General features: G+C 36.6%; 1 protein-coding gene across 8 annotated transcripts in view; it reads right to left on the bottom strand.

Annotated features, from left to right (window-relative positions):
* Window positions 1-423: 423 nt before the first annotated feature.
* The window catches only part of dmd (dystrophin), a 126,125-nt gene continuing 103,116 nt past the window's right edge, over window positions 424-23,432 (bottom strand). For 4 of the 8 annotated variants that reach the window (XM_072658015.1, XM_072658014.1, XM_072658017.1 and 1 more), the window contains 8 exons: window positions 23,115-23,180; window positions 22,295-22,360; window positions 19,698-19,856; window positions 19,323-19,566; window positions 10,601-10,721; window positions 8,017-8,109; window positions 2,495-2,520; window positions 823-910 (listed from right to left, as the gene is read on the bottom strand). In XM_072658015.1, the coding sequence (XP_072514116.1) occupies window positions 2,498-2,520; window positions 8,017-8,109; window positions 10,601-10,721; window positions 19,323-19,566; window positions 19,698-19,856; window positions 22,295-22,360; window positions 23,115-23,180 (772 nt within the window). In that variant the 3' untranslated portion in view covers window positions 823-910; window positions 2,495-2,497. Of the gene's footprint in view, window positions 911-2,494; window positions 2,521-8,016; window positions 8,110-10,600; window positions 10,722-19,322; window positions 19,567-19,697; window positions 19,882-22,294; window positions 22,361-23,114; window positions 23,181-23,432 lie in introns of those variants that run through there. The other 4 variants (XM_072658019.1, XM_072658020.1, XR_011977596.1 and 1 more) reach the window with 4 other exon arrangements.

The following is a 23,432-nucleotide window of genomic DNA, read 5'->3' as shown; positions in this document are numbered from 1 at the left end:
TCGGATTTGTTAATGTTTGGATCCATCAGATGTTGTGATACACTAAGCTGCTTGTAAAATTAATTTTATTTAAGGGAAAACCCCTTTGCATTGCACATTTCTGCCTAATCGTTTTTTAAAGATCGTCATGATGTTTGTATGACAGCAAGCCTAAGACCAATCTCAAAGAATTAGATTTTAAGAGTTTTTCTTTAAACTACTTACTTTAATTAATTTGATTAATTGCAATCTATTTATCTGCCATTTTATGACTGTAATAACAATGTTAACAATAAGGAAGAAAGATTTCCTCATTAATGATCAAGTTCAGGAATGTTAACCAGAACATCATGATAAATATGGGGTTGAATGAAGGATCACTAACAATGAAATATTGTATCAAACGAGTACTGTATAGTCACAGTAGACAGGCACACACAGATGCACACAATCAGACGGCAGAGCTTTAATGTGCATTTGTTACTTGTTACAAACAAAATTAGTTGATAAAGCACCCTTTATATTTATAACCAATCACCTATTAGGATAAATCACTTAAAATGTGCCTAACATTTTGTACAAAGAAATGGCACACAGTGTTACTGGTTATCACACATTTTTCTTACTTGTCCTTTTTTAAACAATTGCATAGAAGATTAAAAGCATGTTTATTTTAATAATAAAAGCAATTCTATACTTATAATAAACTACTGAAATCTATCATTTGGAACAATGATCCTTCAGAAAAATAGATTTTTATCGATTTCACATTGTAAACATATCCTGTTCAGCTGTTTACACTACAAAAGCATGCACTTGAGAAGACACTTTCTTCAGTCTAAACCCTGCTGTTCTGTCATTACACTGACCAACGACTTCATGGCAAATCCAGTATTATCCACCATACAGAGGAGACTTTCCATGTTAGCCCCTGGGCCAGAAAAGACAAAACAAAAGATAACATTACTAGATATAACTAATACTAAATTTTGTTGTAAAAACATTCTGTTGTGGATAAATGGAGTAAAGATGAACAATAAAAAAATAGGTACATGGGTACAAGTGAATGGAATAATGAAAGAGTACCACCAATTATTCAGCATAACCTCAAACCATAAGTTAGTCAGTTGAAACTTGGATACAACTGGGTGTTACAACAGGTCAAGGACCCTGCACATCAAAGGTTTGAAAGATTCACAGATAGACATATTTTTCCATGCATCATTCGTATCTACAACACACGCCTCATTGTCTAAACCCCATTTGGATACACTAATTCTTAGCTCTTTACTGTACATTATTTAAAACATTTATAAACTTTGTACTGCTGAGTTGATTTCTTTGCATGTATCTCCTAGAATTAGACAAAGTCATCAAATCAAACGTACCATGTTCTTTACACATGGTCTTTGTCTAGCTGCTCCCTGGCAAAATGATGTCCCGCCCTGATGTTTTTTGACAGCATGGTTTGCTCTTTGCAACCTCCAGTGCAAATCAAACATGTGTAGTCACTTTCTGATAGTAGATGCATCAGACATCAACTGTGGCAAAACTTGCCTGTTGGACATTTTAGGGTTTGTTGGAGACAACTTTTTGAATCACGCGGTCTGCTCTTGGGCTGAATCCTAGGATGGACTAACCTGGCAGTTGTTTTAAACGTTCTCCACTAAATCATTTTTTAAGAGAGGGGAATGGCTTATTTTTTTTTTTATTGTTCTCAGGTTTTTTAAAATCACTTCCCACACTGTTAAAAAAAAATCCCGCACTGTTTCTTGAGAAACTTTTGAACTATTTTGAAAATGTGGAGGACACTCTTAACATGCTTTAAGGAACCTTGTTTTTTTAAAAACCTTTTCTTGAAGGTTCATTTAAAGCACCTTAAGGAGTTTCCTTCACAGTTTGGTCTTGCCAGGGTTATAACACTTACTTTAATAATCAAGAGCAAACCAAATTAAATGAGGTAAGACATTCTCTCTGACAATGTTCATCTGCAGCTAATGTGGTCCATGTAATTTCTAATTGTAGGCATTTTAAGGAGTAATAAATGTGTGAGGTCATGTTGCCTCACAAGAAAACTACATTTCTATTAATTACCTTTTACAAAATATGTTTAAAAGACAATCCTTGCGTTATGTTTTCCTCAATCTCTCAATATTGCTAAAATGAAGATCAAGTGTCCATATGTTATAAATAGGTTACAAATACAAATATTCTTTATGGGGTGTATTAATGTTTTGACATGTAAACTATATATATAGTATGATAAAATGCATCCAATACAGATTCTTGTTGAAAGAACACTGCCGGCTGACTGACGTTTGAACTGGAGCATTAGATTTACTAAGATTTCATGCTACGAAGCTGAGCATGTTCTAGTAATACAATTTCCTAAAAAGGGTATATTTGAATGTTATTTAATAAATCAGGGTCTTAACAGTACAACAGAGGCAGAGGACAGAAAAACACAGATGAAAGCAGAACATTAGTTTCTGTACAGAAGCATAAGCATACTGACCTCTTAGGAATTTTGCTTTCCACCTCCTTAAAAAAAAGGAAAGAAAAGAAACAAGAGAAAAAGTTCAATCTAATTTAACAACTGACCAATGAATTGAGTTTTTAAAAACACAACTTATTAGAAAAGCCTTTAAGGCTTATTGTACTACAAAGACACACATGTATATAAAGGGTATAACATTTTTTCTTATTGTGCACAAACAGATGTAAATAAATAAGTACATTTGTTATGACTAAAGTCTTCTAAAAGTTTATGAATACTGAACTTTAGAAAGAAAAGTGTTTTATTACAGAATGTTATGTTGATCATTGTGGCATGTTCAGAAAATAATCAGCACTCCTGGTCAGGTATATATTTGTGTGTATATATATATATATATATATATATATATATATATATATATATATATATATATATATAATATAAATAAACACACACACACACACACACACACACACACACACACACACACACGAGAGGCGTGTAATTGACATCATAGGTAGACCTCAACTATGAGAGACAAAATTCAGAAAAAAAAAATTCAGAAAAAATCTGCGTAGTGTGTTACTGACGGTAGCCTTTGTAACGTTGGTCCCAGCTTTCTGCAGGTCATTCACTAGGTCCCCCCGTGTGGTTCTGGGATTTTTGCTCACCGTTCTTGTGATCATTTTGACCCCACGGGCTGAGATCTTGCGTGGAGCCCCTGATTGAGGGAGATTAGCAGTGGTCTTGTAGCTCTCCCATTTTCTGATTATTGCTCCCACAGTAGATTTCTTCACACCAAGCTGCTTGCCTATTGCAGATTCAGTCTTCCCAGCCTGGTGCAGGTCTACAATTTTGTTTCTGGTGTCCTTCGACAGCTCTTTGGTCTTCACCATAGTGGAGTTTGGAGTGTGACTGTTTGAGGTTGTGGACAGGTGTCTTTTATACTGTTAACGATTTCAAACAGGTGCCATTAATACAGGTAATGAGTGGAGGACAGAGAAGCCTCTTAAAGAAGTTGTTACAGGTCTGTGACAGCCAGAAATCTTGCTTGTTTGTAGGTGATCAAATACTTCTTTTCCACCATTATTTGCAAATAAATTCTTTAAAAATCAGACAATGTGATTTTCAGATTTGTTTTTCTTATTTTGTCTCTCAAAGTTGAGGTCTACCTACGACGTCAATTACAGGCCTCTCTCATTTTTTAAAGTGGGAGAACTTGCACAATTGGTGACTGACTAAATACTTTTTCACTGTATGTGGTGTGTTTAGTCTGGGTTGTGGGGTGTGTGCGTTGTGGAGTATGAACACAGTTCCAACTTTGATATATCGGTCGTGATCTTGCAATAGTTTTTTGTACAGGAAACATTTATAATGTGTTATGCGTTTTTAATAAATGTATCTAACAGATTCTCCCCATAGGAATGAATGGCGGAATGTTACGAAATTATGCCACAATGGGCAGCTCGTCCACACACCAGTTGAGAGAATGTGCACTGCACCTCACCGCACCAGTACTGTCTGCATAAGAAAAAGCTTTTCAACCAACCACATTTTAGCCAAATGTTTGTAGACACAGCTCTATTAGCCAAACAAAATGGATGAGCTTTTGGATCAATCTTTTGGGCAAATATTTTGGCAGCACATATTTTACCACAGACCTATAACTTAGCAACCAACATCTATACCATAGCAACCACCTAGCAAAGTCTTATCAACCAAAAGCTATACCATAAAAATACTTTAGCAACCACTAAAGAGGATAAAAGATTCTAAATAGGATGGTGGATAAACTGGTCATGACATACCTAATGCAATAGAACTGTTTAAGGTTCACTTGGCAAGAAAACCTCTGTAAAGTTGTTCTATGTGACCAACATTCCATCTATTCCATTAACAATGCGCATTCATCAAAATGTAACAACTCACCCAGGACAGCTAAAATATTGTGACTAACTGTACGCTACCAGTTTGTAAAGGTAAAAGATTTATCTTCAAATGATACAAAAGTGAGATATGGAATTCTGCAACGCTCTATTTTAGAACCACTATTATTCATGTAATACATATCACTGGGCACAGCTACAAGCAAACGTGGTGTTAACTTCCATTGTTGTGTAGACATGGTTGCTCGGAAGGTGATAGCCTAGGTTGTTGTATAAGACCAGTGAGAAAGTAAATAGGTTTGTGTCTAGAAACTCTCAGTGGGAAAACAGATAGCCAACTGCATTTTGTCTAGAAGCTCTTGTCTCAGTGGAGAGAAAGATATTTTTGTTTATATTCTCTTTTCTCATGTTTTTGTTAGATAGGGAGTTAGGTTACGTAATGTGTATTTTCTTTTTTGTTGGATTACGTAGTGGGTTTGAATATTAAGATAGACTTTTTTTTTGTTTATTATTTTGTCCTTCTCTCTCTTCTTGTTCAGGCTGGCTAATAAAATAGAACGTGTTACTTTGATGCAACAATTTTCTATGCAGGAAAAAATGTGATATCATAATAACACTGTATTTAACTGTATTTAAAAATATGCCAAACTTCTCTCTGCAAGGAACGCCACTCAACGTAATGAATTGGCATTATATCCCACAACTGTATTTAGCTACGAAAACAAGGGGATACTAACAAATAAACCACAAAGATCATGTGTAATTCTTCCTTGATCTCTGAACTTCTCATTAGTTTGCGGATGGGTATAAAATCTTGTAACATCATATTATTGTAAACAACAGAGTTAAAACATGTATCTGCACAAAATTCTAAAAAAGACAAACAAACAAATAATCAAAAAAACAAAAAAACATGCTTTGGGGGCACATGGGCTTGAATAAAAAAACTGGAAGAAGTTGCTATACGAAGACTCTAATGTTATCAGTGCTAAACTCTACGGTATAGATAACAAAGAAGAACTTCACGATTAGTGTCACAAACTCTACACAAACGTATTATTTATCAACAGATCACGGTATCCTCTAGATCAGAAGCACTGGCAAAACTGCTTGTCTACTAAAAGTCTGGTCATTGCCACAAATCTGACATATTCTTAAAAAGTTGACTATATGGCAAATTACACTTTTTCAAAGACAATAAAACTGATAATATATAAAAACATTTCTAGCTGTCTCCCAGGGGTCTCCCAAGGTTTCTCCTCCCATTTTTGAGGAAGTTTTTTCCTTGCCACTGTCGCCTTTTGCTTTCTCACCAAGTTTTGTGTTTGTTCAGCTTTTGTCTTATTACCAGACAAAATTTCTGTAAAGCTGCTTTGTAACATCAGTTCTAAAAAGTGCTATGCAAATAAATCTTACTTGATTTGAGTTCCTGACTGAAAGCAATAAAACTTGTATTTCTTTGTTTTTACTTAAAATATTTATAGCTGACGATTACGTTCCCCATATGATTTTAATTTACTTTAAATTAATTCACTAAAAATAAAAACTCTCTTGTAGGAGTTATTCAGATCAGATAAATGATAATGATTTAAATGTCCCTCAAAATTGTCACTTTATCTACTGCGGTTCTTAACTACATGGCGTGTTGTCATACAATGTCAAACTACATTTGCATATGCATTAAAAGGTGGGAATAAGTCATGTGCAAATCCCAAGACTTAACTTTCAAGTCTCAAGTTCCAGCAGGTCAAGTCGAGTCCCTGCTATAAGTCAAGTAAGTCTCAAGTCAAATTTAAATAATTAAAAAAAACAATGGTCATGAAGAAATGTCAAATTACAGGCTGATTAAAAAAAAAAGTGTGTATATTTAACTGTTGATTGATGTCTTTAATGCAATTAATAGTTCACCCCTATATATTGCATTATTAATGAGGGATGGGGGATCTATTTTGGTCACAGTCATACAGCTCCTATATACTATACTATTTATTGGCAATGTTTAGGAAAATTAAAATTTGCGTTGCATTTCATAAAGCATGGACAACATTTCCCCTAAATTCCAAATAAAACCCTTTAGAGCATTTATTTACAGAAATGACACCTACTCAAATAATGCAAATTAGTTATTCAAATTTAAACAACACCGTACTAATATTTGAACTTTGAGAGTATTCAAACATCACTACTAACCAATTACAGCTTTCTGTCTTGACAGGATCTCCACTAGTCTTTCACAATTCTGTAAATGACTTAATGCCATTAATAGTATGCAATTGCAGGTAACTCAGCTTTGTTTGAAATGTAATAAAATGGCTGCCAAACACATGCAAATTTAAGAAAAAAATTAAGTGGTCTCCTATCCCCCCCCCCCGTTAGCCGTTCCAGACATACTTCCATCCGTGTAAGTCATACAATAACAAAAATGGCTTGCAAAAAACCCTTGTAAAGTACCATTACTGAAAAAAATACATGTTGAAAGGATTACAGCTTGCCAGAGAACATAATGACTGGCATAAAGAATTTCTTATCGGGTCTAAAGGCCACCGACAGTTTGTGAGATGACCCATAAGCACTGAATTAAAGTCATGGCAACATCTTGGTTCCAGATCAAAAAGATTGATGTTTTTAAGTGGCCCGCCAAATCCCCAGACTGCAATCCGCTAGAAGCTAGAGCTGGAAAATCTGTTCGCAGGCGTCAGATGTTAGTTGACTCTATGCCACACATATGTAAAACAGTTATCACAAATAAATAATTAATAAATAATTTAGTTATATAACTAAATATTAGTTTAGTGATTAACAAAAAAAACTAAATCTGTAAACAAATTCCAGTTTATACTGTACATATTCAAGCTTATAAATGAAAATAGACACTTTTTTTTTTAAACATTTCATTTTCAGTTTAAAAACTGATATTTTGTTCCCATTTAGAATTGAATGTGCTACCTTTGTGTATAAGGAAATACATGTTATTATGAGGACTGAGCTTTTTCTCCGTTGTTCTAAACACACTGCTATTATTTTGCACATAACTATCTTCATTCTGATGTAACTGCTAAAGGCAGTAGCACAATGACTTCTGTGCAAAAACTGTGTAAAAGGTGTTGTCAACTTGGTAAATCTGAAATGTAAGCAAACACCCTTAAATTAGTATTATGGCATGTACTTTAATCACATCTGATTATTTTAATTTGAAATTAAACTGTGGAGAAGACTATTTCTTAATATTTGCTATATTAGAGTGTAGACGATACCTTAAAAAGTAAAACAATGAATAGTGAGGTTACTTTCAATTTGTGAGACATGGCATTTTTTCTTTATGCAAAATTTTTATTTCCAGCCATTCTCTGCATAACCACTGCATCTGTTCTGGCTTTTAAATATTAAGACCAAAACAATATGTTTTAATACAATGCCTAGCATAGTTCCAAGCCTATGTAATTTAAACATGCCCCCCCCCCAAAAAAAAAAAACAAAAAACAAAAAAAAAAACAACTCACCCACACCTACATTTGGTCAATTGTTTACTTAAGCAAACAAAGAGCAAACTAAGTATGTTTTTAATGGCACATGCTTTTAAATTTAACTGGAAACCGACATTTGTTCAATATTTGTTAACCTTGTCTTGTCCTAATGTGGTCCAAAACTTCTTACCTTGGCAATAGGGAAAAGAATTATTTAGATGCTCAATCACTTCCTCTAGTCCAGTGCTTGCATCCTGGGAGGGACTGGGCAGCTCATCACCACCTGATGTACAAAATAAACCTTAGTTACTTTCAATAATACTTTTAAGCATCTTTAGGTTCTGTATTCTACAGATGCTGCACCTTTATTTACATACATCTGTATAGAAAGACTGTTAGATTCAGGTACTGTTGTACACTACAGCATCTGTAAATTGTTACTAGATTTCATGTTTTTTATTAACCATTTCTATTATAATTCAAGTATCATCATTCATTATTTCTATATGTCTAATAGTATATGTGGATAAAATAAATACTATTTGTGTGTGATTTTTGCACTTTTAGGGGAAGGTTTTTCTCTTCTGGGTTTGATCCAGCAACCTGTTGTATGGCACTTGGCATCCTGCGCCACTATGCTGCAGGGAGGCACAGGTGGAGGGTGGAACTATGCTCCTTAGACTTATAAATAAATACAATTGAAGCCAAAATGGTGGGACTCAAACGAAGGACTGATTCCCAAACCTATATGAAAACTAAAACAAATAAACACATCTTTATGTGAGAGAAAGCTGTTATGTTTAGCTCCTTTCTGATGTAAGAAGCCACAGTTTTTCTTTTCTTTTCATGTTTAGCATCACCACTACCTGGTACAAGAACTGCGCCACGCTAAAAGCAGAAAACTCTGCACATGGTGGTGCAGACAGCCCAGCGCACAGTGAGGGTTCAGCTCCCAAATCTTCTGGAATTATACACAAACCAGTCTCGAGGAACACAACTTGTTCTTACAGCTGCAGAGTGGCAGGAAATGCAGAAGCCAACTGGTTCCGTGACAGGTTCTTCCCCATAAGCCATCACACACACTGCTCATCCGAATCGTTGCACTAAGAATCTCTATGGACAAACTACACCACACTCACCATCTCATACAAACCCACTTTGCCCCTGCACTACTGTAACTAAACCGCTCAGATACAATTTTTTATTTTTACTTTTTTTACAGATTTTTTTTTTTTTCTCCACTTGTCACACTTGTGCCAAAATGTAAATAGCGACACGTAATGTGTTTATTTTATAGATTACACATTAAGAGTCATTTTAATTATCTGTAAATAATCTGTAAATAATACTGTTATTGCTTTTTTACTTATTTATATTGTGTATATAGTGGTAATTTATCTATGTTTTGGCGAGTAGATAGACAAGTGTTTTGCTATCCCTTTTCTGCCATGACACTGAGAATTTCCCCACTGTGGGACTAATAAAGGATTATCTTATCTTATCTAATGTGCTTGTTTATTTGGATCAGTGCTAGTGTATTTGCAGCGCAAGTTAATGTGTACATATTCAGAACTTTATTGTGTATATATTTAGTATTTCTACTGCAAGGGACTATGCAGTTATACTCAATTTACACCTGTGCTAATGGCCTGTGACAATAAAAGTAAATTTTAGTGGTCTTCTTTCCAACTCAAAGTATGTTAAAATTTGTCAGGTAAAAGGTGTCAAAGGGTGGCAACTGTTTATCTGTAGACCTCATATCACTGCAAGCCTTTTACTCTTAGATTATGGCTGGTTAAAAAGAAAGTTACTGCAGAAATACTTCACCTTACCAGCACAATCAGTCATACTGTATAAGAAGATATTAAACACACTCAGCTTTAGCGTACTTAGATTACATTGGCTGACCAAAAAAAAAAAAAAAAAAAAAAAAACACAAAACAAACTAATGTCAAAAACGTGCTTTACAGGTTAGATGTTCAGTGTTCAAATCTTAAAACAATCAATCTTCATCTGAGGTGCCATTCGTACTGGAGGGACTGTTTGACCTAAACCTTACATAGCAACTTAAAAGTTAATACATTCTAATTTGTCTGAAAACTGTCCTGCTGCCAAATGTAAATCTAATGCCATGTTTTGTACGTGACCATCAACAACATCCTAAGTATTATCTCAATTAAATAAATTGTTATTTAAATAAATGTTATGATTTGCTGCATGTTAAAAATAAATAAGTACTTTGTTAACTGCACTAATGCCATTTTGTTATTTACACTAATTATAATATAAATATACATTTGAAAGCATTTATCGCAAACTCTAGCACACAAACTCCACACAGGAGCTATTTGTTGAGACCAGCCTGGACTTTAAACTAAGCGTTAAAATTAATTGTACAAATTCTTCATTTATTAAATTAGTCCAATATCTCATTAACATTATCCACCAAAAAAAATAAAAAAAATTAAACTGCTTGAATTGTTTGATTATTTTACCATATTTTACCATTTAACATACATTTGGAAATATTTTTCTATACCTTCCACCCCGATGCCAAACCAAACATGCTTTACAGAAAAGTTGTAGTCACAAAATCGTGTACTACAATTACTTGTATCTCTGATCAAAAGCACACAAATTGGACTTAAATGCAAATAATCTAAAATGTTTTTAGATTCAATATTTAATCTCTTTCTGAATGCATGAAATCTGTTACCTTGAATTAAAAATAATGGCTATTTCAAACATTAAGTTACATTTTTAGGGAAATTTACCCATTGTCTCTGTGGTTTGGCTTGCGGCCACACGAAATGAGGCCAGGCTGGTGTCAGATCTCTGGGAGGCAGTAGAGGGAGAGGACAGGGCAGTGCCATTCACCTTGGACTCAGTCTGTGGCTAGGACATAGGTAAAAAGGAACCAAACAAATTAGGTAAACAAATGGGTGCAGAGTTAGTCTTGATTACTTATAACTACTGCTAATATTTTGAAAGCATTAGAGCAGCACCACAAACAACAGGATCAGTACTTGGCCTACCACATTAAGCTAATTATCATATGATCTCAGCAATGCAGCTGTATACCGATACATTTGTTATAGTGCAAAAAACAAATGACTGACAACAGAATTCTGGGTATAGATATGAGGTGTTACTCCTGATACAAAAGGTGAGTAGAGTGAAGGCAACATCTCTTTCCTTCCTTCTCAAGACTCTCACATCAGAGACACCCAGCTCAGTATTATTCACTCTATTAAAGGTCTGGACAAGATAATTAGACAATTACATTACACAATATTAACCTAAAACCTAACTCTTATGACACACATAATTCAGAGAATAAAGTAATGACTAACATTTGCAAAATGGCAGCAAAATAGGTGAAAACCCTAATTAATGTAAACTATGTAATGTCGAAAAATTAATGCTAACTTAATTAACATTGTAATTCACTGTAGGACAGGGAGTAATGTTATGTTAGTTCTAAAAATATTTTTGTGATATGTATGCAAATAATTTCTATCTATATCCTAGTTCATCCCTCTCAGTTTATATGTAGAGTCACATGAAGAGTATTTCAGGGAATTGAAACCACCACCAAAATACTTGACTTGTGTTCTTAAACCTGGTTTTGGAATGACCCTATAGATAAATCTCACTGTGCCAAACAACCTTGTATATTTTCTATGTACTGTGATCTCTAACCAACAGAAACGAAAAACAAATAGTTGTCAAAATAACCAAAAGTTAACAGTGGCTGTTACACCTACCATTAAAAATATGTTAAAATGAGTTTGCTTGGTACAACCAATTCAATTTTATCAACTATAATTAATAAATAATTAATCAGCTAAATATTGCACATATTGATTTCGAACCACTATAAATATTTTACTTTACGTTATTACGCAGTTAAAATCCAAATTGATCAGTCAATAAATTGCAAGATCTGCCCAAAAAGAGATGGAAACCACAGATCAGAAGAAAAAAGGATTAAGAGGAAATAAGACTGAAAAAGAAGAACCTCCTCTGACCTAAAAAATAAATAAAATAAAACATAATAATGGAATACTGAAATAACGGATACACAATATAAAACCTAAAAAGTTTTTATAAAAACTAAAAACTATCAAATTGAATAGCTGATGTGCACTGTCCACCCTCAGCCTTTTTGTTGTTCCAATGCAAACAAAAATAATTAACATGTAAATACCAAAGCATTTGTAACTGCAACAAATTTATAGGAGAAGTTCAAAGATCTGATGAATTGGACTAAATGTTTTGTTTTGTATTTGTTAAGTAAGATTAAGTTCCGCAAGGTTGAATTTTAGGACCACTTCAATTACATATGTTACCACTGGGCTCAGTTATAAGCAGAAATGGTGTTAATTACCATTGTTATACAGATTGATATGCAGCTCTATATATCAGCCAAACTTGACAATAAATTTAGATTAAAAAAATGGAGGATTGTGTAAAGGATATAAAACTCTGGAAGTTACATAACTTCCTTCTTCTTAACAGTGACAAAACCGAGGTTCTCCTTTTAGATCCAAAAGACCCTATAAATAAACTATCACACTTCATTTTAGACTTGGCAGATGTTTCCATTATTCCTGGTCTAGCAGCTAAAACTCTTTGTGTCATATTCGATTTAGATTTATAATTTGAGCAACATATAGCTAATAGTAGGACAGCCTTTATGCAGCTTAGGAACATCGCCAGACTAAGAAACTCCTTATCTCTAAGATAAGATAAGATAAGATAGTCCTTTATTAGTCCCGCAGTGGGGAAATTCCCAAGGATGCAGAAAAGCTAGGACACGCTTTTATTACCTCAAGGCTAGATTACGGTAATGCACTTTTGTCAGGTTGGTCCAGCAGGAACCTCAATAAACTTTAGCTGGTTCAAAATGCTGCAGCCAGGGTCCTTATTGAAACTAGAAAATTGGACCATATCAGTCCAGTTCTATCAGCACTGCATTGGCTCCCAGTTAAATTCTGTATTGAATACAAAATTCTTTTATTAACATATAAAGCCCTACATGGCTTTGCTCCTGAGTACCTGCGGGACTTTATTACATATTACGAACAATCAAGATTACTTAAATCTCAGGGTGCTGGTTTCTTAGTAGTTCCCAAAATTCAGAAAACCTCAGCAGGGGGAAGAGCCTTTTCTTATAAAGCCCCCCAAAAACATTCCAGATGATGTTCGGGACTCAGACACATTCTCAATCTTTAAATCTAGCCTGAAAACTCATCTGTTTAGTTTAGCTTTTGGTAATTAATGTTTGCCCTTAGATAAAGGTTGTAGGTCCAGGGGTTCGCGGACACAGGGAATTGTAGTACACCAAGATGCTGGAGCTGTCGTCTTGCTGCTTACAAGCAATCACTCAGGTTTGTGGACGGTGGAGCAGATGGACGCTAGTAGGGAGCTCCCATGACTGCGTTACCTTCTGGCTCTCTCCTTTTAATTAGGCCTGCCGGAGTAGTCAGACACACTTTGATACTGCTCAACATTCTCTGCTCTTTACCTTTTCAAAGTAAATGGCCACGCAGCCCAACCTGCTGGAAGATTGCCCGCTGAGGTCCCCTCTACCTGCGTCAGACCAGCTGCCACCTACCAGTACAACCAGCAGGCCCTGCACCCACCACCACCCATGCCAGACCACCGGCACACCCTCCTACCACTGCTACCGGTCTAATGACCATGCTAAAACCTAATTGGACTCTTAACTATCTGCCACTATTAATATCACTACTATTAACTATCTACACCATGATTAATATATTATGATTATAATCAGAGCAGTTCAACAGTATAGATGGTTTGGTAACTTTTATCAATAATGTTTAAATAGTTCTGACCAGAGGAGGATGGTTCCCCCTTGTGAGTCTTGGTTCCTCCCAAGGTTTCCTCCTCAAACTATGAGGGAGTTTTTTCTTTTGCCACTGTTGCCGTTGGCTTGCTCACTGGGGGTCTTGGATCCTTCATGTCTTCTTGCGTTATTTCTTTTTTGTCTCTGTCTTTCACGAATTACTAATTATGTAAAGCTGCTTTGTGACAATAGTTGTAAAAAGCGCTATACAAATAAATTTGACTTTTTCGTCAAACATGGACGAATACACAGACTCAGTCACCGGATTCATCAGGAAGTGTATTGATTATGTTATGCCCACAAAGACCGTTTGTGTTTACCCCAATCAGAAGCCTTGGCACATCTGTGAAGTTTTCACAGCTGAGTGCAAGTAGCACTGCTTTTGGAACCGGGAATACGGTGGAGAATAAAATTGCCAGCTATGCTCTCCATAAGATCATAAAAGCAGCCAAACATAAGTACAGAGCCAAAGTAGAAGCACAGTTCAACTCCACCAATGGCAGAAGCTTGTGGAAAGGGTTAAACACAATCACAGACTTTAAGGGAAGCTCTTGCTCTTTGGTAAACTGCGCTTCCAGACTAATCTAATCTGCTTTTATGCTATTTTCGAGGCCAACCATGCTTCTCTCCTTGAGAGAGCCCCCCCTCTGTTGCTCAGTCCCACCCACCATCTGTCTCCGTAGCTGATGTGCACAGATTCTTTAAGTGTGTCAACACTTCTGGCAAAGTACTAGAAAGTGCATGCGCCAGTCAGCTAGCTGGAGTCTTTGCAGACATCTTTAACACTTCTCTACCAGACAGCCAGCATTACCTGCTTACATAACTGGCACATGGTTGCTCTAACCTCGACCATAAGCAAGTGTTTTGAGAGGCTGGTAAAAAGATCTCATCTGCTCCTCACTACCTGCCACCCTGGATCCATCGCAATTTGCATACAGACGGAACAGATCCACTGATGATGTATACTGCGCTCTTTCAACCAGACAAGAACACGTATGTGAAAATGCTGTTTGTTGACTACAGTTTAGCATTCGACACAATCATTCCCCCAATGCTTGACATCCAAGCTCTGGGTACCTATGACTACACAGCCAAACACTGCTCCAATGTCATTAAATTTGCTGATGACACGACAATCATGGGCCTGATCTTCAACAATGACGAGGCAGTCTACAGAAAGGAGGTTATTTTCTTGTCACACTGGTGCCAGGAAAACAATCTTTATCTAAACGTCAGCAAGACCAAGGAGCGGATAGTGGACTTCAGAAAACAGGAGTTAGTTCACACTATTCCCTTTAATGGAAACATTGTAGAGTCAGCAACTTCAAGTTCCTTGGTATTCACATCACTGAGAAACTGGCATGGACAAAACACACCACATGGGTGGCAAACAAAGCACAACAGCACCTCTTCTAACTCAGACAGCTGAGGAGGTTTGGTATGAATCCCTGAATATTCAGGACATTCTACAAATGCACTGTGGACAGGCTGTATCACCACCTGGTACAGGAATGGCGGTGGTGGAATATGTAGAATCGTAAATCCAGTATCATGAATATAATGAATGAGTGAAACATTCCTAGTACTGAATGATGTTTGGCTACACTGTAAAAAATACAGAAAAAAGGGTGCATAAAGTGTAAACTCCTCGTTCCAAAAGGTGTCATTTCTACCAAGGCAGAAGCAGCATATCTAGCAACTTATCCAAACAAAAAGCATTTACTTATTGAAATCCTTAGATTTTATTTACTTTTATATGCCTTGGTTGGATGACATTCATTCAGCATATTTGTTATATTGTATGGCATTTGTATAATTCAGGAAAGGGTAAGAACATTCAAGTAGTGTTGAATAATAAAGCATTTGCTTTATTATTATTAATAAAAATGCAATAAAGAAATATAAATTAAAATGTATTTATCTTACATTATATGTGATTGTAAGCCAAATCGCATGGATACAAAGATATGGCTATCCACATGTTAACATATGTGTCATGCCCGTGTCGGGGTCGGTCACGTGCCACGGCGCGCAGAACTTCATAAGACAGAACATCTTTCCGTCTCAGTGATTCACGGACTCTTATGTTGACTCTCTATTTTGTGTTTGATTCACGTTCTGTTAATGTGTTTCACCTGAGGGTTGACATATTTAAGGAGGGCTAGAGCCAGCAGCCAGTGCCGAGGATTAACGTCGTAACGTCCTACGGTTCTGTAGACCTCAGTGTAACTTAGACGGTGTCCAGTGTTTTATCTGATGCACCGTGGTTCAGTGTGGGTCCGTTGGGTTTGCAGATAGCCTCATAGCTTAGAGGCTACCCTCCTTTGCTTTGGAGAACCGGGTTAGCTACCGCCCAGCTCAGACTCTCAGCTCTCTGAAGTCTACTCTTCGGCAGGTTCAGGAAGCGCTCGTTCAGGGGACTTAGCCTAGCTCCCGTAGCTTCAGGTACGAAGCTACGTCACAGTCTTTGGCTTAAAGACAGGCTCTAAGCATCCCTGGTATTCAGGGGAGTTAGCCCTCTCTTAGGTTCGGTAGCGGTTCCCTCAGCTCTGGGGTCACGTAAGTTCAGAAGCGCCTGACCAGCGCGGTTTTGTGTTTTCCTTGTTTTCACCCAGGCACGGCCTGTTGGTTTTGGTTAGCGTTCTCTCTAGCTCAGAGCGCTCCCTGGCTCGCTAGCCTAGCTCTCATCTCGCGTCAGCCCCAGGTGTGCTCTTTGTTTTGTCCAGTTCTGTTGTCAAAGTTATTGTTTAGTTCAATGTTATCCCCCCTTAACTGTTGTGTTCTGTCTGTCTGTTTATTTCTATAATAAACTCTCTCGCTTTGGTCCATCCCCTGTGAGTGTTCACCCTCTTTGTGTCAGTCCCAGCGGATCAAGACAATATGTAGGTGGCCATTTTAAAATTGGTCTAAAGACTTTGACCAAAATAGCTCCATAAAGATTTTTTAAGGTTTTAAGGTTTCAACTTTTAATTTGGGGGTCACTAACTTTTGGAAAGTTACCAGAACATTATTTTCAACTATGCATAGAACAACTTTGAACTTGGATGTGGGAAATGGACAAGAGTGAAATCAGAAGATTTTGGCTTTAAAACACATAAAACAATAAACTGTCATTATTAAGGATCAGATGTTTTAGATTTTTTCTGTGTTCATGCTAAAGCAACTTAGAATTTGATGTATATCCTATTCATTTAACTTCATTTTCAACATTTCAACAATAAAAAATGCTGCTGCTGCAGTTAAGCCTTGTTCATTTGCATCTTATATCTTTACATAAACACTTAACACCTATGTAAATATTTATTTAACAGACCTTTAACAATAACTAATAGACATTACATTAAGTTAATCTTTAAAACTGATTAAGCCTAACAAAACAATTTTGAATTATAATTGTAAACAGTGTGGCCCAATTTTCTGTACTGTCCTCCATAAATAAACAAAAACAAATAAGCAAACACAAATATATTGTCATATATTTTGATTAATTTAAAGTTTATTTACTATGATATTCCTCAGCGGAGGAGGGGTCATTTAAAAAAACAAAACCAAACAAAACAAACACAGTACAGAGTGTGACTATTTGTTTACTGTGGACCATTTTCATTTCTAGTTGGTAACCAAAGTACTTAGACACATTCTACATAGATTACTACCCCGCCCCCCAAAAACATTTTCTAATACAACTAAATACAATTAGTAATACTACAGTAAATACAATTTATTGTAGTTCATTCCACTTTGTTTAATTTCAATTAAATCATACTGTTGAAAATGAAAAACTTGGATGCAATTAACTAAGAAATTAATTAAATAAATGCTAAGAGCTATTATTTAAGTATTTTATTGATCCTAAAGGAAAGCTGCAGTTTAAAATACACAGAAATTATTTGATCAAAGATGTGAAACTAACATCATATTACACCAGGGGTGTCTGCAAAGGGCCAGTGTGACTGCAGATTTTTATTCCAACAAAGAAGGAACACAAATGAAAAACTGAGCCAGAGTTCCCATTTGTTTTAGAAAATAAAACCTGCCATCACAGGCCTTTTGTGGACACCCCTGTATTTTACAAACAACATTAACCTCTTAAAACTCCAGTCCTTTTTTCCATTTTCCGCCTGAAATTACACACCCACATCCTGAGGCTTGAAGTTTGTAACAGAAATTGATCTGCAGTGGTATATGAAGAAAAACACAAACAAATTCTTCAACCCCATGAAATATTTTCTGCTTTGATTTCTGAGTTTGGAGTTTTAAATTGTTGTTGGCAAATTAAAAAAAAAAAAAAAAAAGTGTTTTTTGCAACGCGCTGGAACAGAATGCGTATTCCTGAGGGAAGCTTTCTGTTTACCTTCCACCTACTCGGCTGTGTATCATCATAACTTGACACCTGATTGGCGTGTTTTGGAAAGCTGAGAGTCTAAGCTTGTTGTTATATGTCTGATGTGCGTCTGATAGCAAAGATCCAAGGGCATCATATTTTAATTATTTTTTTAATCCATTGTATTTTATTTTTAACTGTTGTCTATCTAATATACATCAATCAGCCATAACATTAAAAACCCTAAAATTACTGAACAAATGCTTATGTTGAAAGAGCGTGAGATAAAACAGTGGTTGGAGGGAGGGCCATCCGGTGCAATGTGGTCAGAGCCCTGGTGGTCTGGGGGATGTAACTTTTTCACAATTTGATGGTTCTTGATTTTACACTTCTGAATTGTCTGCCAGAGAGGACAAAAGTTGTGTTGAGGGCCCTCCTGAGGAGTAGAGGGAGTCCCAGTGTTTAGGATCTGTGTGCTGGAGGTGTGGTTTCCAACCCTGACAGACTGGGGTCTGCCCATCAGAAAATCCAGCACCCAGTTGCACAAGGAGGGTGCCAGTCCAAGAGTGTGGAGCTTTTTCAAACAATGTACAGCATTCTTGCGTAACTGTCTTTGCTCTCTAGCTGTTCTAGAGCTGTATGAAGGACGATATGCAAACTGGAGAGGGTCCAGAGTGTCAAAAACAGTGTTCTGTGCCAAGATGAGTGTTTTAAAGCACTTCATTACAACTGAAGAGCGTTTGGCCTAAAGTCGTTAAGACAAGCCACTGGGAGTGGCACAACTGCGGTGGGATTTAGCTTATGTGCTAAAGAAAGGTAAAATATGGCCATAAAAAATATCAGCCAGTTCTGCTGCACACAATCGGAGTGTGCGACCAGGTATATTATCTGGATCAGCTGCTTTTCATGAGTTAACTCTGCTCTGAGTCTCTCACACACCAGCTAAAGAAACTGTAAAAGCCAGCTCCAGTGTCACAAATATATGCGAGCAGTAAACTAGACAGCGCCGGTCTGTGTGGCCTGGCTTTTAGCTTAGCATATAGTCCAACTCTCTTGCCTTGCCTAGGCCACATGTTCCTTAACGCTTTCTCTCAGCTATGCTGGTGTTAGCCCACACTTGAACGAATCATGTTGCATCTCAGGAGGCTGATCATGTGTATGGCTAATCAGTGTATTTTGGGACACTGTAGCCCTTTATATTTAAATGAATTTCAGAGTCAATGAAAGAGTCAATGATAATTATGTACACTGTCAAATAAGACATAAGAAAATTGTCTTAATGGAATGCCCTACCCACCTGCTCTAGTAGTTGTCTAAGTCGTTTAAGCTGAGATTCCAGCTGTTTGTTATGGTCCTCCAGAATTTGCATTCTTGCCTCCAATCGACCCTTGTGTTGCCTCAGTAATTTTGCTTCAGCAATCAGCTCAGCATCACGAGGACTCTGAGGTGAAACTGGCAGCATCTGTGGAGGTGAGGGGAGCGGAGACAGCCCCTTGTGGTCATGAGCCTTTTTCAGGCGATCATACTCTGCTTGCAGCTTCCTAAAATATGAAGAATAAAATAGAATTGCAGAATAATGCATCAGGCCAAACCGTGTTCAAAATCTATATTTACTTTAAATATGTAATTAGCTAACCTAAAGAATAACAAAGATACATTAGATTTTGCATACCTATTCTCCTGCTCCAGATCACCGAGAACTCTCTCAAGTTCTCCTTTCTCATCACCCTCCATGGATATGAGAATCTGTGCAGGGCTCTGCGGCTGGCTCAAGGGAGAGCCCTGATTGAGGCTCTGGCAGTAGTGCTGAATGAGCAGATGTTCATCATCCCTGCCATGAATAAGACCCAATATATCTAAGAGCATAAACATCAAAACAGCATATAATTTGCATATAAATACAATCACCACCCGGAATAGCTGAAAGTATAGGTACCCATATTACAGTGGTAAATCAAGAATTTACATTCCCTTTACCCTTTACATATGCCAATGCATTTTATGTTTTAAGCAAATGAAAAATCTAAAAATAGTCTGCAATGCAAGTCTGTACATCTTAGTTAACGGATTCTCAAAAGCCTGAGGACAATTACAATGGTTTTATTATATTAATTAATGTACAAAATGAATTGCACATTAAAATATATACTTTTGGAAACAACAAGAACCTGGTAAATGTCAAGTTATCTGCTTAGTGACAAAGGCATTCTGCAAACATTCATTTATTAAACAAACAAAATGTACAAAAAGTATCAGTGTTAATGCGCCACAGTTTTCTGTCCAAAATGATGATCTGTGTTACTATGTGAAACCTATATAACTTTAAAACAAATTTTATAATGAGGAACAATTAAGAAACTTTGTAGACTAATCAGACATACAAAATATGTATAATATAATGTATATAATGTGTATATTTAGTGGAGGAAATAAGTATTTGACCCCCCACTGACTTTAAATGTTTTAATACAAAAAATAAATGAAACGTCTCATAATTTTATGCCAGCTTTATTTTAACAGTGACACATCGAATATCAAAAGAAAAACTGAGGAAATTACATGAAATGAGAAATAAAAATTAACTTGAATTTCACTGAAGGAAATAAGTATTTGACCCCCTAGTAAAACATCATTTAATACTTGGTGGCAAAACCCTTGTTGGCAAGCACAGCAGTCAGATGTTTCTTGTAGTTTTTTTTTTATAAGGTTTGCACACACTTCAGGAGTAATTTTGGCCCACTCCTCTCTGCAGATCATCTCCAAATCCTTAAGGTTTTTAGCCGTGCATTTGGAAACACGAAGCTTCAGCTCTCCATAGATTTTCTATGGGATTGAGGTCAGGAGACTGGCTAGGCCATTCCATGACATTGATATGTTTCTTATAAAGCCACTCCTTTGTTTTCTTGGCTGTATGTTTTGGGTCGTTGTCGTGCTGAAAGGCCTATCCACGACCCATTTTCAGTACCCAGGCAGAGGCAGGGAGGTTGCCACCCAGGATTTTGCGATACATGGTACTGTTTATCTTCCTGTCGATGCGGTGAAGTTGGCCTGTGCCCTTTAAAGAAAAACACCCCAAAACATAATACTTCCACCACCATGCTTTATGGTGGGGATGGTGTTCTTGGGGTTATATTCTGTATTTTTCTTCCTCCAAACACGTCAAGTTGAGTTGAGGCCAAAGAGTTCAATTTTGGTCTCATCTGACCACAGCACCTTCTCCCAGTCTCTTTCGGAGTCATTAATATGTTCATTGGCGAACTTGAGGCGGGCCTGGACATGAGCCTTCTTGAGCAGAGGAACCTTGCGTGCACTTCAGGATTTTAAACCATTACGTCTCAGTGTATTACCAATGTTTTTTTTGGAGACTGTGGTCCCAGCTGCCCTGAGATCATTAACTAGCTCCTCCCATGTAGCTCTTGGCTGATTTTTAACCTCTCTCATGATCAATGAGACTCCACAAGGTGATATCTTGCATGGAGCTCCAGGCCTAGGTCGATTTACAGTAATGTTGTACTTCTTCCACTTCCGAATAATTGCACCAACAGTTGTCACCTTCTCATCCAGCTTCTTACTTATGGCTTTGTAGCCCATTCCAGCCTTGTGTAGGTCAACAATTTTGTCCCTGACATCTTTAGACAGCTCTTTAGTCTTGCCCATGGTGGAGATGTTGGAGTGTCAGGCAGGTCTTGGCAGGTGGCCTTTTACACAGGTGACAATTTGGGACAGGTGTTTCTCATGCAGGCAACAACTTCACTGAGATTAGGGTGCATCAGTGGTCTGTGGGAGCCAACATTAGTCATGGTTTTTAGGGGATCAAATACTAAGCGCTCTCAATTAAATGCAAATTATTATTTTAAAAAAATATTATTTCATTTTCTAGACTTTCTTTTTGATATTCCATCTCTCACTGTTAAAATGAAGCTAACTATTCCATCTCTCACTGTTTAATTATTTGTCAGAGTACAAGCTTTCAAAATCAGTGGGGGATGAAATACTTATTTCCTCCACTGTGTGTGTGTGTGTGTGTGTGTGTGTGTGTGTGTGTGTGTGTGTATATATATATATATATATATATATATATATATATATATATATATATATATATATATATAATGTTTGGTTAAAAAAAAAAATCATTAATACTCAAGCTTTGCTAAGGCAAGTCAGGCCTCAGGCATGTCATCAATGGTAATCAGGAACAATTGAAATCAGATTAATTCAATTTCCAAGCTTTATCAAAGACATTAACAAAAAGGCAAGTAAGCTCACATGCTTTCATTAGGCGAAATATTCTCAGTCACATATGAGCCATTCCTGTTTTCCATTTCAGCTAGCCTGTGTAAGATACAAAAATATTTACTGTTCCATGAAGAGTTATATACACACATTTAGAGTAAAACATCATAAAACAAAAATAATTGCATTGCAAAAAAAGCATTAACATAAACCAAACTTGTAGAATAAATGTAAGTACGTTTTAGACGTTTCAACAAAATATTTTAAAGCATTAGCCTTTTATTAGTTCAACTGGATTTTTGTGTTTTGTCTGCTTCAACCTACACTGGGCTTCCATAATGCTATTCTGCTAGCAAATATCTTTTTGAGCTTTGTGGCCATAAAACCCATTGCAGATCTTTTCCTTTTTGTCTGTATCTCATCCATCTCTCCTTCATACTGCCAGATAAGCAGTCTCTTTCCCGTCCCTTTCCTTTTTTCTTTGCACGAGCCACTTTGTTTCCCACGGGGCAGAGTACAAACACCAGACTTTTTTCCATGAGGAAACATTAGTTGAATTTTGCTGAAAATATATCACATTACAATCGTACATAGAGAGATAAGAGAGAGATAAGATTTGGGGTTTAACTCACATTATACCTTGTATTATCTTTTTTAATCAGGGTAAGTCACTTAATTATCCTTTTATTTTTATTTTTTTTTGGGGGGGGGGGGGGGGGGGTGTTATAAATGCTGTTATAAAACCGTGCTTCTATTTCCGGTTGAGACGAGACAAACAAGAGGGGCAAGCCAATGTCCTGAAAAGCTTGATTATACACTGTGATGCCAATTCATACCATCTTTAATATCTTACCTGCTGGCATAATGCTCAATGCGTGAGTGAGTATCATCATGGGACAGCTGTGGTGAAGATGCCGGACTATTAATAACAGAGAACAAAGGAAACGGAATAGGTAAACAGAAAGAAATGTTAATTAGTGTACATGAAAATGGGGTCAAAGCACGAATTAGCCCAATAAGGCTGAATACAAAAGTATGAATCTGTTACACAGAGAAAAACAATTATTGGCCTCACATCATTTCTGCTGGACAACTTTGTGGCAAATGCTAATGCAATGTACCAATTAGATATATTTGGCAGACAGTTACTTTATAATATTGTGACCTCATA

Source organism: Salminus brasiliensis, chromosome 15 (genome assembly GCF_030463535.1).
Source record: "Salminus brasiliensis chromosome 15, fSalBra1.hap2, whole genome shotgun sequence".
Classification (NCBI taxonomy): Eukaryota; Metazoa; Chordata; class Actinopteri; order Characiformes; family Bryconidae; genus Salminus; species Salminus brasiliensis.
Note: the sequence above shows the minus strand (reverse complement) of the source record. Positions and strands in the feature narration are given on the sequence as shown.